Source organism: Otolemur garnettii, unplaced genomic scaffold, assembly GCF_000181295.1.
Source record: "Otolemur garnettii isolate 467f Iridium unplaced genomic scaffold, OtoGar3 scaffold00089, whole genome shotgun sequence".
NCBI classification, from domain to species: Eukaryota; Metazoa; Chordata; class Mammalia; order Primates; family Galagidae; genus Otolemur; species Otolemur garnettii.
In genome coordinates, this window is record NW_003852484.1 from 3,992,423 (window position 1) to 4,007,739 (window position 15,317).

Genomic DNA, 15,317 nt, shown 5'->3' on the forward strand with positions numbered 1-15,317 from the left:
CAACAACAACAACAACAAAAAGAGCCAACAATCCCTTCTATCACTGGGCAAGAGATATGAATAGAACTTTTTCTAAGGAAGACAGATGAATGGCCAACAAACATATGAAAAAATGCTCATAATCCCTAATCATCAGAAAAATGCAATTCAAAACTACTCTGAGATATCACCTAACCCCAGTGAGAACAGCCCATAGCACAAACTCCCAAAGCTGTAGATCCTGGCGTAGATGTGGAGAGACGGTAACACTTTTAGACTGCTGGTAGGACTGCAAACTAATACCACCGCTTTGGAAAGACGTATGGGGAATCCTCAAAGAACTCAAATTGGATCTTCCATTTGACCCTGCAATCCCACTACTAGACATCTACCCAGAAGAAAAAAAATAATTTTATCCTAAGGACATTTGCAGTAAGATTGTTTATCACAGTTCAATTTACAATTGCCAAGACATGGAAACAACCTAAATGCCCATCAACTCAGGAATAGATTAACAAATTGTGGTACATACACACCATGGAATACTATTTGGTCATAGAAAAGATGGTGACTTTACATCTTTTGTAATATCCTGAAAAGAGTTGAAACACACTTTTCTTAGCAAAGCATCACAAGAATGGAAAATTAATTATTCAATGTACTCAATACTAATATGAATCTATATTGGGGGATGGGTACTGAGGGATGGAAGGGTATTAGAGTGCTCTCACTGAATGGGTATGGGGTAGGGGTGTCTGGCATACCTTTTGTGTGGGGGATATAACCACAAGAGGGATTCTACCTAGCAAAATCAAATATTTTGACCTGTTGTTTGTACCCTCACATTAACCTGAAATAAAGTTACTTTTCAAAAAAAAAAAAAGAAATTATTATTGGTGGCCTTTAAGAAATAATTTCAGTAGGAAAAAAGATGATTTATACTATATCTTATTGTATTTACTACAGTCTACTCTGTTTTAAAGCTATTTGAATGTAAACAATGTAAAACAGGTATTTTGTGTAATTCATCTCCTTATCTAACATGGTTCTTTAGACAAATAGAAAGTGTAAATATACATTTACTGAATTAAATTGGATAAAATTAAATTTAATTTACTTGGATTCTATTGCATTGCATTATATCGCGCCACCATAAGAACTGATAATGAAGAGTGGGAAAGAAAGGTAACTCACACAGATGATTCTTTTTAAATTTTGGGGGGCAACGGAGATAGAAGCAAGATAGGAAAAGAACAGTCGAATAGTTTTGTTTGTTTTTTGAAGCTGTTAGAAATTTGCATTTGGGCTTAGTGCCTGTAGCACAGTGGTTATGGGGTCAGCCACATACATAGAGGGTGGCAGATTCAAACCCAACCTGAGCCAGCTTAAGCCCAAGAGTTTGAGGTTGCTGTGAGCTGTAACACTCACAGCACTCTACCAAGGGTGACATAGTCTCAAAAAAAAAAAAAAAAAGAATGAAATTTGCGGGTGGCGCTTGTGGCTCAGTGGGTAGGGTGCCTGCCCCATATACCAAGGGTGGCAGGTTCAAACCCAGCCCTGGCAGAACTGCAACAAAAAAAATAGCCAGGCGTTGTGGTGGGCACCTGTAGTTCCAGCCACTAGGGAGGCTGAGGCAAGAGAATCACCTAAACCCAAGAGTTGGAGGTTACTATGAGCTATGATCCTATAGCACTCTACTGAGGGTGATAAAGTGAGACTTTGTCTCTACGAAAAAAAAGAAAAGAAAGAAATTTGAATCTGCATCTAGGTGCATGAAAAGAAAGTGGCTCTGAGGGAGAATTTGTAGGCAAAAAAGGGGAATATTGAAGGAATAAATGTCTTATATATTAGATGCTTATTAAATACTTTTCTAGAACAATAAATACTAGACCAAAGTAAGATATAAACCACTGTTTACTAAACTTCTGTTTTCAAGAAGTCTCCTTGAAACATTAGGTCCATAAAATACCCTGAAAAAAAAAAATATCATGGACAGATGAGTTTGGAAAACACCATATACTATAACCTTCTTCTGGTGGTTTCACAGTGCATATTAGTGTGTTAAATGCTATAAGAAGTCATGCAGTAAGGAAACATTACAGAAATGATAATTTAGACAAATCCATAGATGACAAGTCCATAGAAAATAACTGGGCAATGGGTATCCAAGATCCATCTCTAGCCTATGAAGATAATGTTATAGGGGACAACTATAACATGATATTGCAATATGTCTCTTAGTGCTACTTTCAAGGACTCAAAAGATACTGAACTGAATGAACCATTAGTATAACCCATGATGATATAGATTATATTCTTGGGAAGGAAAAAGAGTTGAAAAGAAATTTGTGAGAAGATACTGAAGGAATTGGGATGACTCAATCTGGAGAAGAGAAGAAGAAAATGTCAAAAAGCTACATAAAGTTCTCTCCATTGAGATCAGAACAAGATTTATTTTAATTTAATAAATTTAAATTATACAATGAAAGATTAAAATTAGATTTAAGGGGAAAAATATCTTTTGACAGAAAAAAATGTAAAAAAAATGGAAAAACTGCCTTGGCGTCTGTGGCTCAAATGGCTAGGGCGTCAGCCACATACACCTAGGGTGGCGGGTTCAAATCCAGCCTGGGCCCGCCAAACAACAACAGCTACAATCGAAAAGAAATGGCCAGGCATTATGGCTGGTGCCTGTGGTCCCAGCAACTTGGGAGGCGGAGGTAGGAGACTCGCTTGAGCCCAGGAGTTGGAGGTCGCTGTGAGCTGTGCCACAGCACTCTACCCAGGGGGACAGCTTGAGGCTCTGTCTCAAAAAAAAAGGAAAAACTAATAATGAAAAGAAATAGACTTTCTTATTTGTCATGGGTGACATAAGTATGTTCTTGCTTTGGGGCAAGAAGCCAGAAGTGATAACCTTTTGCACAATTAATTTGTGAAATTTATGGGGATGTGACCTCCCATCTTCCTTACTTGAATTTTCCCAACCATGAGTCAGCAATGGCTGCTCCCAGAATGGGAGTGAAATAACAGAGACTGCTGAAGGCGTGATATATAGATGTGGATGTATCTTCACTCCAATGCAGGAAATACAGGAAATACAGGGTCAGCACCGCTAAAGTTGGAAAATAAAAAGATAGATATATTAAAGTGATTTCTAGAATAGTATATTTAATCTCTGATATTTGAAGGTGATCTGGCTCAGCAATACCATAGGCAAAATGACTAAGAGGTGATTGCCATTCAGTAAAAGGAGGGCCCATGGGAGTTGTAGTAGTGAATGAGGATATGTTGAATGTACAATCCAGCAGTGTATAATACTCTTTGCTTCAGTCTATGGCAACCCATAGCATTACTTAGGCCAACGGTGAAGATAATAACATGGTGCTTCTAAATATCCCTTCCTTCTCTTCTTCCCAGGAACAATACAGTTCACAGATCTAAGGATCTAAGGTATGAAGAATAGGAAATACAGGAAATACAGGGTCAGCTTTCCCACTTACGTTCTTTTTTTTACTTAGAGATAGGGTCTCACCATGTTGCCCAGGCTGGTGTACAGTGGATATGTACTGATGGGATCATAAGCACATTACAGCTATAAACTCCTGGGCGCAAGCAATCCTCCTACCTCAACCTCCCAAGTTGCATGGGCTATAGGTGTATACCACTATCCTGGCTATTATATTTGCACAGGCTGTGTTCTGGTCTTGTCAGGCCTTCCTGATTTTGGCCTATATGAGTTATTAGGTAAAATCCTATGAGACATTTAAGTCTTGGCCAAAGAAAAGGACCAATTTGCACCAAGGCAGAAAGAATGGATAAGGGAAAACAGTGCATATCAAGAGACCAGCTTGTTACTAATATGGGGTGAGAATAAGTAGAGAAGAATAGGACTCTGGGACACAAAATTACCTTTCATGCCATAATAGGAAAAGCGCTCGCAGAATTCATTCACCACAATGAAGGCAATGCTCAGTGGGTAGTTGGAGCCACAGATTTTCTATGCAAGAAAAAGCAATAGTTCAAGCATGAGTTGTTTTTCCTATGTCACCACTAGATTGCTCAATTGAAAAATTCATTTTTCATAGTAGTTAGGTAGTTGGAGCCACAGATTTCTATATAAGAAAAAGGCAATAGTTTAAGCATGAGTTATTCTTCCCTATTTTGCCACTAGATTGCTCCACAAGTGAAAAATTCATTTTTCATGGTAGTGAAACACATTTTTTCTATGCAAGAAAAAGACAATAGTTTAAGCATGAGCTGTTTTTTCCTATTTCACCACTAGATTGCTACACAACTGAAAAATTCACTTATTTTAAAATGCCATGGTAGGTAATATGGGGCAATGGTCTTCCATATTACCAAGAATGGTCTTTCATGAAGGGTCTACACTTCATGAAACAGCTATAAAATTATCACACTAAAAGCACTTACATTGTTCATTTAGGAGTAACAGAAGTTAATCTTAAGATTACTTTGTTCCTCATTTATCTTTTATGATACTGCTCAGACATTCCTTGATCCTAGGTACCAGGACTTGCTCATCTTCCACAACTACTAAATCAGCAGTTCTCAACCTGTGGGTCGTGACCCACAGGAAATGTATTAAAGGGTCGCCGCATTAGGAAGGTTGAGAAACACTGTACTAAATGAAAAGCCTAGGGATATGGATGAAAGAGTAATCACACTTACTTTCTGGAATAGAATGAGGAATTATCCTATGGAGTACCTGATATCCAAGCAGTTAGATACAAATGTCAATGTCTGCTTAGCTCCATCATGAGGACTGGCCCATTTTTGTCTCCTCCTGCCCTGTTTGCCATGCTGGCAGGAATCCTGGCAATATGATGGCTTTTGCTTCAGAGGATACTAGAGCCAGCCACAGAGCCCGACACGTGTAGAGACTCCTAAAGGTAAACTGATTGATCAACTTTGACTCCGGGCAGAGAGTTCTTAAATCCAGCATAATTAAATGTCTGCTCTTCCTACTAACAAGATCCTATAATATTTTCATGATAATCCTACTGGACATTAAAAGGACTATGCTTTGATGCACTGTATCAGTCAGAATATAGGGAATGTTATGTTTTATTTCAAATTCCTACACAATAGCTCAGCTAACAAGAGAGAGAGATGGGAGATATCTGTTCTTGGCACAGGCAAATCTTATCATGAGATTTATATTGCCTCTTATTTCATAAGTAAACAGCCTTAAATTCTTTTGAACCAGAAGAGATATAACAAACTAAATACACAGATATTATAACGAACTTACATATCATTCTTTTATCCATATGGATATATATAAACAACACTCCTAAACATTAATATATGCTAATATGTGACAATAACTTGTTTGGAAGACAATAAACTGGGCTTTTTACTTTCCCAGCTCATAGCTTGGGAGTTATGCAATCTAGAGTTTAGTTAACATACTGCCACTATCTATACAACACTGTCACTGGTTGTGTTAACATAGACACTGGCTATGTTGCTTTACTTGTCTCTATGCCTCCGGCTAATACGACCTTTTGTTCCATAGTCAGAATTTAGTAAATATTGGCTATTATTACTATGTCCTTTCCATGTACAGGATTTCACTGCAAGGATTGAATGAGATAATGGATATAGAAATGCTTTAATAAGTATGTAATGCAAACCATTATTATTACTTCTTGTTTCTTTGTTCTATCTCCTGTAAACTGGGAACACATAGTAAGAGATTGGATCTATTCTGAAATATTCCTTGGTGTCCAGCAGAAGGTTCTACACACAGGGGGATCTAAGGGTTGAGTTTTTATATTGGTAAAGAAAGAACAATCACACACAGTTCTCCAGACAGGAATGCTTGCCAAGTTTCCCTGGACATTCAGATTGCTTCCTCCCCACCCTAGGGAAATTCAGAAAATGTAATGAAATACAGCAAAGTCTTAAATTCCAAATGAAGAACTTTGACTACCTCTTCCTGTTGCTTTTTCTCTTAAGTAAAAGAAGTCATTGTTCAGATTTGGTTTCAGGTGAATTTTAACGCTAAGAGAGAATAGTTTTTATATCTTAATATAGCTCAGCCCGAAGCTCCAGGGGCCAGGGAATAGAGCCAGAAGAGCAAAGCTATTCCTATCAGAAGCAGAACTGCGTCTGAGAACTCACCGGAGGTGGCTTCTTTGGAGCGCCGGGAGGTCGGTGTGGTACCTCTTCAGTGGAGACAGGTGAAAAAAAAGTTTCCTTGGACTCATTTTTCTGGAAGGGATTCATGGCTGGTTCCTTACTCTCTCTCTCCTCAAGCATTTGGCTTCAGTAGGCAGTTAGGACAGCTGCCAGGATACTGTGAAAAGGGGGACTGGGAGGGGGAAGGGGCTGGCTTCAGCAACTGGGTTTAACCCTGTGGGTGTCAGGTTCAGCAGCTGCCTGATTCAGAGCAAAGCAGGAAGCTATGGTTCAAAACAATGATTGTGTAAATGATAGAGCACAGGGAAGTGAGAACATGTCAAAGATAGAATGAGACAATGCTAGAGAATTGATAAGAAAATCTGTCTAAGAAAGATTCTTTGCAAATAACAAGTAAAAGATAGTAAATGATCTTTTTCTTGAAAGATCATGATGCCTTGAGCATAGATTAAAAGACTGATTTTAAGGTAATAATAGCTGTGATTTATTGATCATTTATTTTGTATGAGGTTAGTATATGTATATGAATTATATGTTTGTGTATACATAACACATATATATACTATTTCAATTCTTATTACTATCTTCACTTTACAGAAACTAATGTTCCAAGAGATTAAATAATTTGTTCAAAGTTGCACGGCCAGTAAGTGGCAGATCTGGAATTTTCACTATGCCATGAGAGCTGGAAAAGGTAGAGGTCAGTGTCAGCAATAACAAGGGTCATTATCCAGGTATGGGGATTACGTCAATGAGATGTAGGAATGCAGGGAAATTAAAATATATTGATAAGGGAAAGTGAGAAAGTTGTGAGATGACTTGGTTTTCATGAAGGTGATTTGGTTTTCAATATTATAACATTCAGCTGGAAGTATCCTAAGCAATTAAAGGTAGGGTTAAATAAATGAGAGAAAAGGATTGGTGATATACGCGTGGGACTCATTCTTCTCCTTTACTGAAGTCATTTTCTCACATCAAGATAAATCCATTCCTTCATTAAAAAATAAAATTTAATTTGAGTGAAAATTAAGAACCAGTTATTTCCTACATACTGTTGCAAATATTATTTTCCTTAATTTCCAGCATTGAACTCCCTAATGACTCCAGATTATAATTAGTCTTTATCAGAAGAGGAACAAAAACAAATGTGATGATGCTAGATGCATTTTATGCTGGATTATATTTGCTAAGGGAAAGAAGTAAAAGAATAAAAGAGCATGGTAGCTGTCAGTCAAAACAACAGGAAAAAGAATGGCCACAGAGGCAACATCACAAAGATTATTTTATTTGAGAATGTAAGAGTGAAAATCTGTGACTCATCCCTCACAAAATTCTTACATTACTTCTTTGAATAATTCATTGACAAATAAGGCCAGGATAAACTCTACTTTTTCCTCTCTAAACTTTAACCCAGACTTTGACCATAGCTTCTATTACACTTCTCATTTCCACTCTCTCCCACTAACATTTACCCAAAGAAGATTCCAGCTACATTTCTGACTGTGGCATTAATGATTAAGCTGTAGGAAGCATTGCTTTCTCTGAGTTTGGTTAATGACTCTGGACGCAAAACAAAAGAACAGTCATAGGTTACCAGTCAAGTTAACTAGTAGAGGCACAGATGCCTTGAACATCTAATTATGTCAGTGACTTTGCTTGCTCTGCTCTAGTTCCTCTAGAATGGCATCTGATCTGGCAGAACAGACAAAATAGTACCTGTATTCTATGCAGAGATTCATTTGTGCTCATAGGTACTCCCAAACCAAACTTTAGAGCATTGGCACTGGTTTTCTGACATTCTTTTCTTTAGATAAAACCCTTCCTTTGATTATGATAATATAATGGCATAGTATTCATAGAATCAAATAATAATCAGAATCTTAATGAAGGGAATCTTAAATATTTCCTATGTAAACTAAACTTCCCTGACAATAAGAATCATTTTCTCTCAAAAATTTTGATTCAGTAGATTTCAGTAGGGACCTAAGAATCTGTATCTTTAACAAGCACCTCTAGTAATTCTTATGCCAAACACTTGGGAAACACTGGTTTTAAATTCCTCTCATATTCTAGTCTGAAAGACATTTTAGAGGAGCTTGGAAGGGACAAAGCAAGGATGAGAACACTAGTCATACTCTAAAGCCCTTTATATAAAACCATGGTGTCTCCTATACCCTATTATTTTTCCTAAGCTGATATTAGATAGGGTAAAAGTGAAAAGATCACAAAAAGCACCTCAGATAGAAATGAGCACACATTCTCCAGAAACACAAAAGACAAAAAAGTGAAATAATTTAAATATTAGTGATAAAAGAATATTTGTGCTCTTAGTGATTACATGTTTGACATCAGATGTTTTTTAGACGTAAAATAACAAAAGAAATTGAAGTTACTTCCACTTAAATGTTTCTGGGCATGAGTGCCACCTACTCCTTCAAACTGAGTAAGTTTCCTTTGGAGGACAAAAAAGCCTTCAGTCTTCAAAATATTGGGAAGTTACCTTTTTATATTGCATTTTAATTTCGATAATCATAGAAAAAAGGCAAATGTGAAATTAAAAGAAAACATGTATTTAGCAAGGCCCCTGAATATAAAATCAACACACAAAAATAAACTGAATCAAATACCAACAAAAAAAATGAATAAGGGTATTTAAAAATGATATCAGTTATAATTACATAAAAATACCTAGGAATAAGTCTAATGAAATATCTTCTAGACTTTAATACAAAAAAATAAAAACTGTAACTGAAAGAAATTGAAGATCAAAATAAATGAAGTCATACCCATGCTTATGATTTAGAAGGCTCAGATTGTTAAGATGTCTACATTCCTTATCTATAGCTTCAATACAAAATCCCAGCAGGTTTTGTGAGTGTAGAAAATGACAAATTGACTTTTAAAATCCATATGGAAGTGCAAAAAGCCAAGAAGAGCAAGGTTAATATTAAGTAAAAATAATGATGGAGGACTGGTACTATCTAATCTTAGACCTATTTTAAACCTATAGTCATTTAAACAGAGTAGAACTGACACAAGTTCTAAAATAAGGCAACCAATGGGCTAGAACACAGTTCAGAAAAAGATCTACATATGTAACGGTTAGAATGAAGGTGATATTACACTGCAGTGGGAAAAATGGTGACATTTTCAATAAACAAATACCATTTGCATAGCCATACACACAAAAGTCAATTCTATAGAGACACAGATTTAAATGATAAAGTACAAAAAAAGAAAAGAAAAAGCTTTATAAGAACATCTTCAGGGGCTCAGTGCCTGTAGCACAGTGGTTGCAGCGCCAGCCACATGCACCAAGGGTGACAAGTTCAAACCCAACCCAGACCACCTAAACAACAATGACAACTGCATCAAAAAAATAGCCGGGCATTGTGGCAAGCACCTGTAGGCTGAAACAAGAGAATCGCTTGAACCCAGGAGTTTGAGGTTGCTGTGAGCTGTGATGCCACAGCACTATGCTGAGAATGACATAGTGAGACCCTGCCTCAAAAACAAAAGAAAAGAACATCTTAATGACTGGAGTAAGCTAAAATTTCTTAAATAAGACATAAAATATAACTATGAAAGAAATAATTTGATCTGTCGAACAATATCAAAAGTAAGAACTTTGGAGATCAAAAGACAATGTTAAGAGCAAAAAGACATCTTACAGAGTAGGAAAAAAATACTTGTATTACATAAATCTGTCAAAAGATTTGTGTCCAGGCTATATAAATAACTCTAAAATTCAGTAACAAAAAGATGGGTAAGTAAATGGAAAAAAAATCTTTATAAGATTCTAATAGATATTTCACAAAAACAGATACCCGAATAGTCAATATATCTATGAACAGATCATCAACTATATGGGTGTAAATATAGTTCATTTAACTAATCTTCAATTGATACATGTTCAGGTTTAGTCTTTTGCTATTATAAGTAGTATTGCAATAATAACATTGCACATAATTGAAATATATAAAAAATACTTTAATTTTTTGGAACTGCTTATTCACCTTCTTTGCCCATTTTTCTATTGGGTTGTTTGTCCTCTTCTTATAAATTTGTAAGGTCTATTTGTATATTATTGATAGTAATGCTCTGCTATCCTCTACATTGCAAATATTTTGCCTATTGATTTTATTTATGGACTTTTAAAATTAAATTTATATTGTAGTAAAGTGCACAAATCCTAAGTGTACAACTTCATACATTTTTATACACATGTAACTCATATAAACAACTGCCCACATAAGGATTTAAAAAAAAAATTCCTAGCAACACAGTGTTGAGAGTCCTTTATGGATAATACTGCTGCTCCCCTTCTGCCTCCCAGTCAAACTCTCCTCCCTCAAGGTAATCAGTCTTCTGTGAGTAGTGGGTGTTACCCTGAGTGGTCAAAGACTGGACAGAGATTATGCACAAACACCTTGAGCCAGTGAGGATTTGTCCCTTGCTGATGGATCTGTTAGTAAAGGAATGCAAAGTTCAGGCTATTTTCAAGTCTTCTCAGGTTTTGTTTCCCATCAGGCATTTTTGATGCACATGCTTTAGGAGTGTATGAATAGTTTGGAGCATCTCTGGTCTCTGTAGCATGTGTACACAGCCTCAGCCTGTGTAGAATGTGTCCACAGCCTCAGCCTGAAATATGTTTGCCCAACTAGGATAGCACGTTCAGGCTAACAGGGCCAATAAGCCTTTCGCCTTCTCTCTCTGGCCAGCATCTGAGAAGTTACTTCCATTTAAATGTTTCTGGGCATGAGTGTGACAACCTATCCTTCAAACTGAGTAAGTTTCCTTTGGGGGACAAAAAAGCCTTCAGTCCTCAAAATATTGGGAAGTTATCTTTTTATATTGCATTTTAGTTTCAACTTTTGCATTCTTCAGTTCTTAGTTTTGACCAACTCTTAATAAATTGGAAATTACTAAAATATTACAGGAATGATTTGTGAATATTTCCTGAATTCTGACATGTCTAAGAATACCTTCTTACTAAACTATGGATGGCATTTGATGAATGCACAATTCACAGGTCACACTCATACCCTTGTACAGATAGTGCTTTATTACCTTTAGAGTGCAGTGTTGTGGAATAGTCCAAAGCCCTTTTTGTTCCTTTGTAGCCAACTTTTCCCGCTTGCATGCTTTTATTATCATCAGTTTAATCAAGCCATTCAGAACAGATCAAACCAAAAGGGTATGTGCTTAGAATCTTGGCAGGATCATCAGATGTTTCTGGCAGAGATCCTCATATTTAAGAACCTGTCTAATCCATAAGCTCCCTACATTTCCATGATTGAAAATACATCAAATAAGGAGAAATACAGAAATACAAGAGAAATTATTTCATCCATAAGCTACTCTTGAGTAGTATAAAAAATGATATAATGGGCTCGGCGCCTGTGGCTCAAGCGGCTAAGGCGCCAGCCACATACACCTAAGGTGGCGGGTTCGAATCCCCAGCCCGGGCCCGCCAAACAACAATGATGGCTGCAACCAAAAAATGGCCAGGCGTTGTGGCGGGCGCCTGTGGTCCCAGCTACTTGGGAGGCTGAGGCAGGAGACTCGCTTGAGCCCAGGAGTTGGAGGTTGCTGTGAGCGTGATGCCATGGCACTCTACCCAGAGGGATAGCTTGAGGATCCGTCTCAAAAAAAAAAAAATGATATAATGATATACTACTAGGTATTCAATCAATAATAAAATACTAAGAATGTTTCATTTATACAGAAAATAATGAGGAGAGGGAAAGATAAGCTGTTTGGATTGAGAGTACTTTACCAGCTCATATCACCTATATTCATTTCTCATAGAGTTAACAACTAGTAAAAGAAAGGTCAGCATAACACCTTTCAGTAAAAACCATTAAAATCTGTATTACTATAGTAAAAAAAATAAATGTATTTTATCAGTTACCTTAAATTATGAGCTTGCTTTAGTGGTAATAAATGGTGTAGCTGTAGTTCTCAGCTAAGTATTTATAAATAAGGGAGAAATAAAAACGAAGATCAATTTACTAAAGGTACGCTAGAGAGATAAGAATGAATACAGGAGAGATTAAAATAAAAGCATATAGATTTTTAAAAGAACATAACTATAGAAATTCCAATGGTAAGAGGCGAAGTTGAATAAAAAACATTTTTCATAATTGGCAAAATCTGGAAGCAACCAAGGTATTCTTTAGTAGTTGAATGAATAAACAGACTGTGGTATTCCAGACAATAGAATATTATTCAGCCTTAAAAATAAATGAGCTATGAAGACAGGAAAGACACAGAGGAAACGTAAATGCATATTATCAAATGAAATAAACTAATTGGAAAAAGCTACATTCTGCATGATTCCAACTATGTGACATTTTGGAAAAGACAAAACTATGGAGACAATAAGATTAGTAGTTGTCAGAGATTAGAGTGGGGCAAGGGATGAACAGGCAAAGCAGAGGATTTTTAGAGCAGTAAAACTACTGTGAATTTTACTATGATGAGATATATATATTACTATGTATTTTTCAAAAATCCATATAAAATACCACATTAAGACTGAACCTCAATGTAAACTATGGACTTTGGATAATAATGGTCTATCAATGTAGGTTCAGCTATTTTAACAAATATGCCACTGTGATATGAGACACTGATAGTGGGGAGAAGAAATATGAACCCTCTGTACTTCCTGATCAGTTTTACTGTGAACCCAAAACTGCTCTAAAATATAGTTTATTAAAAAAACAAAAAAGAAACTACTTGTTATTGGCTTTCAACTATAATCTAATACTTATCATTTCTCCCAAATTAAAAGATATTATAAATATTATTTATATTCTTAACACTTAATTATTATTTTTCTCTCAACAGCAAAATAAATTTGATGAAAAATACTGCAAGAGATAAACAGTTATTTCATTAAAATAATTATATAACTTCACCTTTAGCCTAAGTTATAGCTTAATTTTGTCAAAAATTAAAGTATTTTCAGCTATAATTTAAGGGATATCAGATAAATATGTAATTAAAACCAGGAAATTTATTATACATCAATAGTCTTGATATTTCACAATTGGGCACAATAATGTTATAAAACAGACCACTAAACAGGCTCTAGAATTCCTGATCTGCTACTTGTTAACTAGCAATACGTAGAGCAAGTTACCTGACCTCTGAATATATTTTCTCACCTGTCAAACTTTATAAAAGTTTTGCTAAGATTAAATGCGGTAACACATGAAAATAAAAGGTACTCAATGAAAAATTAAAAGTACAACATCAACTGAAATTTCTGAGTCAAATTTAATTTTTTTGTTTGTTTTTTGAGACAAGGTCTCACTATTGTCACCTAGGCTAGAGTGCAGTGGCATCATTGTAGCTCATAGCAACTTTAAACTCCTAGACTCAAGCAATCCTCCTGCCTCACCCTCCTGAGTAGCTGGGATTACAGGCATGTGCCACCATGCTCAGCTAATTTTTCAAGATGGGGTCTTGTTCTTGGCTCAGGCTGTCTCAAACTCCTGGCTTCTAGCAATCCTCCTACCTTGGCCTCCCAAAGTGCTAGGATTACAGGTATAAGCCACCATGCCTAGCAAAATTTAATTTCTTTTATCATCAAAAGTTAAGACATATTTTCCTCAGTCTTAGAAATTTTTATTCTTAATACGAAGTAAGTTATAGAGGCTGTGTAAATTTTACACTTATAGCTAAATATTTCTTCAGTCATCACTGTCACTTCCTGATTCACTCAGCTCCAAGTCATTTCCTAAAATAAAAAAGAAATAACAAAGCTGTAGTAATAAAATATTTAATATTTCCTTTCTTTAACATAGCTCTTATGTAAAACACAACTCCAAAAATGATTCTGTTTAGCTAGCATTTTGTAATTAATAATCAGATTGCTTATTCTATAATTCTTTTTTTTTTTTTTTTTTGAGATGGAGCCTCAAGCTATCCCCCTGGGTAGAGTGCCATGGCATCACGCTCACAGCAACCTCCAACTCCTGGGCTCAAGCGAGTCTCCTGCCTCCACCTCCCAAGTAGCTGGGACTACAGGCACCCGCCACAACGCCCGGCCATTTTTTATGGTTGCAGCCATCATTGTTGTTTGGCGGGCCCGGGCTGGGGATTCGAGCCCGCCACCTTAGGTGTATGTGGCTGGCGCCTTAGCCACTTGAGCCACAGGCGCCAAGCCTATAATTTTGTCTTACAGTTAGTAACTCAAACAATTAATACTGCCTGCAAAGAAAAACTACACCATCAGGCATCAGCACAGATTTAGTATTATCTGGCATCTATTTTAGTCTTCTTCACATACTATTTTAGTCTTCTTCACATACCAACATCACCCTTTTTTGTTAACACTACTGACTTAATTATACCATGAAATAAGAGACAATGTGGTTTAGAAGATCAAACTCTGTGATTCTGAAGAGTGAAAAAGTTATATTTTTTTACTTAAAATGAATTCAAAATCATTAAGTAATACATGTAAATAGTAACTCATCATTGATTCTTTTGCAATTTATCTATGTGGAACTTACACTCTGGTGGGGTAGACAGATAGCAAAGAAACAAATATGCAATATAATGCCAAGTGGGCTAAGTGCTATGAAAAATTTAAGATGGGTATGGAGACAGTGGTGGGAAATACTATATATGGCAGTTAGGAAGTGCTTCTTGAGGCATGGCATTTAAACAGAGATCCAAATGTAGAAAAAATTCATAAAAAAATAGAAGGAGGGTAGACTGTCCAGATTAAATTAACAGCAAGTATAAATACCCCAAGGTAGAAGAAGCATACTTATTGTGTTCTCTCATTTGCAAAGTCACTATGGCTAGAGCAGAATGAACAAGGAAAAGAACTGTAGTAAATGAGGTCAGAAAGATATTCAGAAGATCATGGTAAAAACTCTGGATTTTGTTTAAAGTGTAATGAGAATTCATGGGAAAATGTTAAGCAAGCAACTGACTTAAACCTGGTTGTATATCAGTGAACATACTATAATGATGAGGAAGAAATATGAAAGCAGGGAGAGGAATCACGCTACCAGACCTCAGATTATACTATAAATCCATAGTGATCTAAACAGAATGGTACTGGCACAAAAATAGAGAGGTAGATGTATGGAACAGAATAGAGAGCCAACAGATGAAACCAACTACTTACCAGTACCTGATCTTCAACA

At 36.2% G+C, this 15,317-nt stretch overlaps 2 protein-coding genes across 2 annotated transcripts in view; both read right to left on the bottom strand.

Moving 5' to 3' along the window:
* The window catches only part of SLC15A2 (solute carrier family 15 member 2), a 40,236-nt gene extending 33,918 nt beyond the window's left edge, over window positions 1-6,318 (bottom strand). The window contains exons 1-3 of the mRNA XM_003795122.3: window positions 6,127-6,318; window positions 3,889-3,976; window positions 2,950-3,091 (exon numbers count right to left, since the gene is read on the bottom strand). Of these exons, the coding sequence (XP_003795170.3) occupies window positions 2,950-3,091; window positions 3,889-3,976; window positions 6,127-6,264 (368 nt within the window). The 5' untranslated portion in view covers window positions 6,265-6,318. The remainder of the gene's footprint in view (window positions 1-2,949; window positions 3,092-3,888; window positions 3,977-6,126) is intronic.
* A 7,405-nt stretch (window positions 6,319-13,723) lies between these two features.
* The window catches only part of EAF2 (ELL associated factor 2), a 34,136-nt gene continuing 32,542 nt past the window's right edge, over window positions 13,724-15,317 (bottom strand). Inside the window, exon 6 of the mRNA XM_003795083.2 lies at window positions 13,724-13,894. Within this exon, the coding sequence (XP_003795131.1) occupies window positions 13,848-13,894 (47 nt within the window). The 3' untranslated portion in view covers window positions 13,724-13,847. The remainder of the gene's footprint in view (window positions 13,895-15,317) is intronic.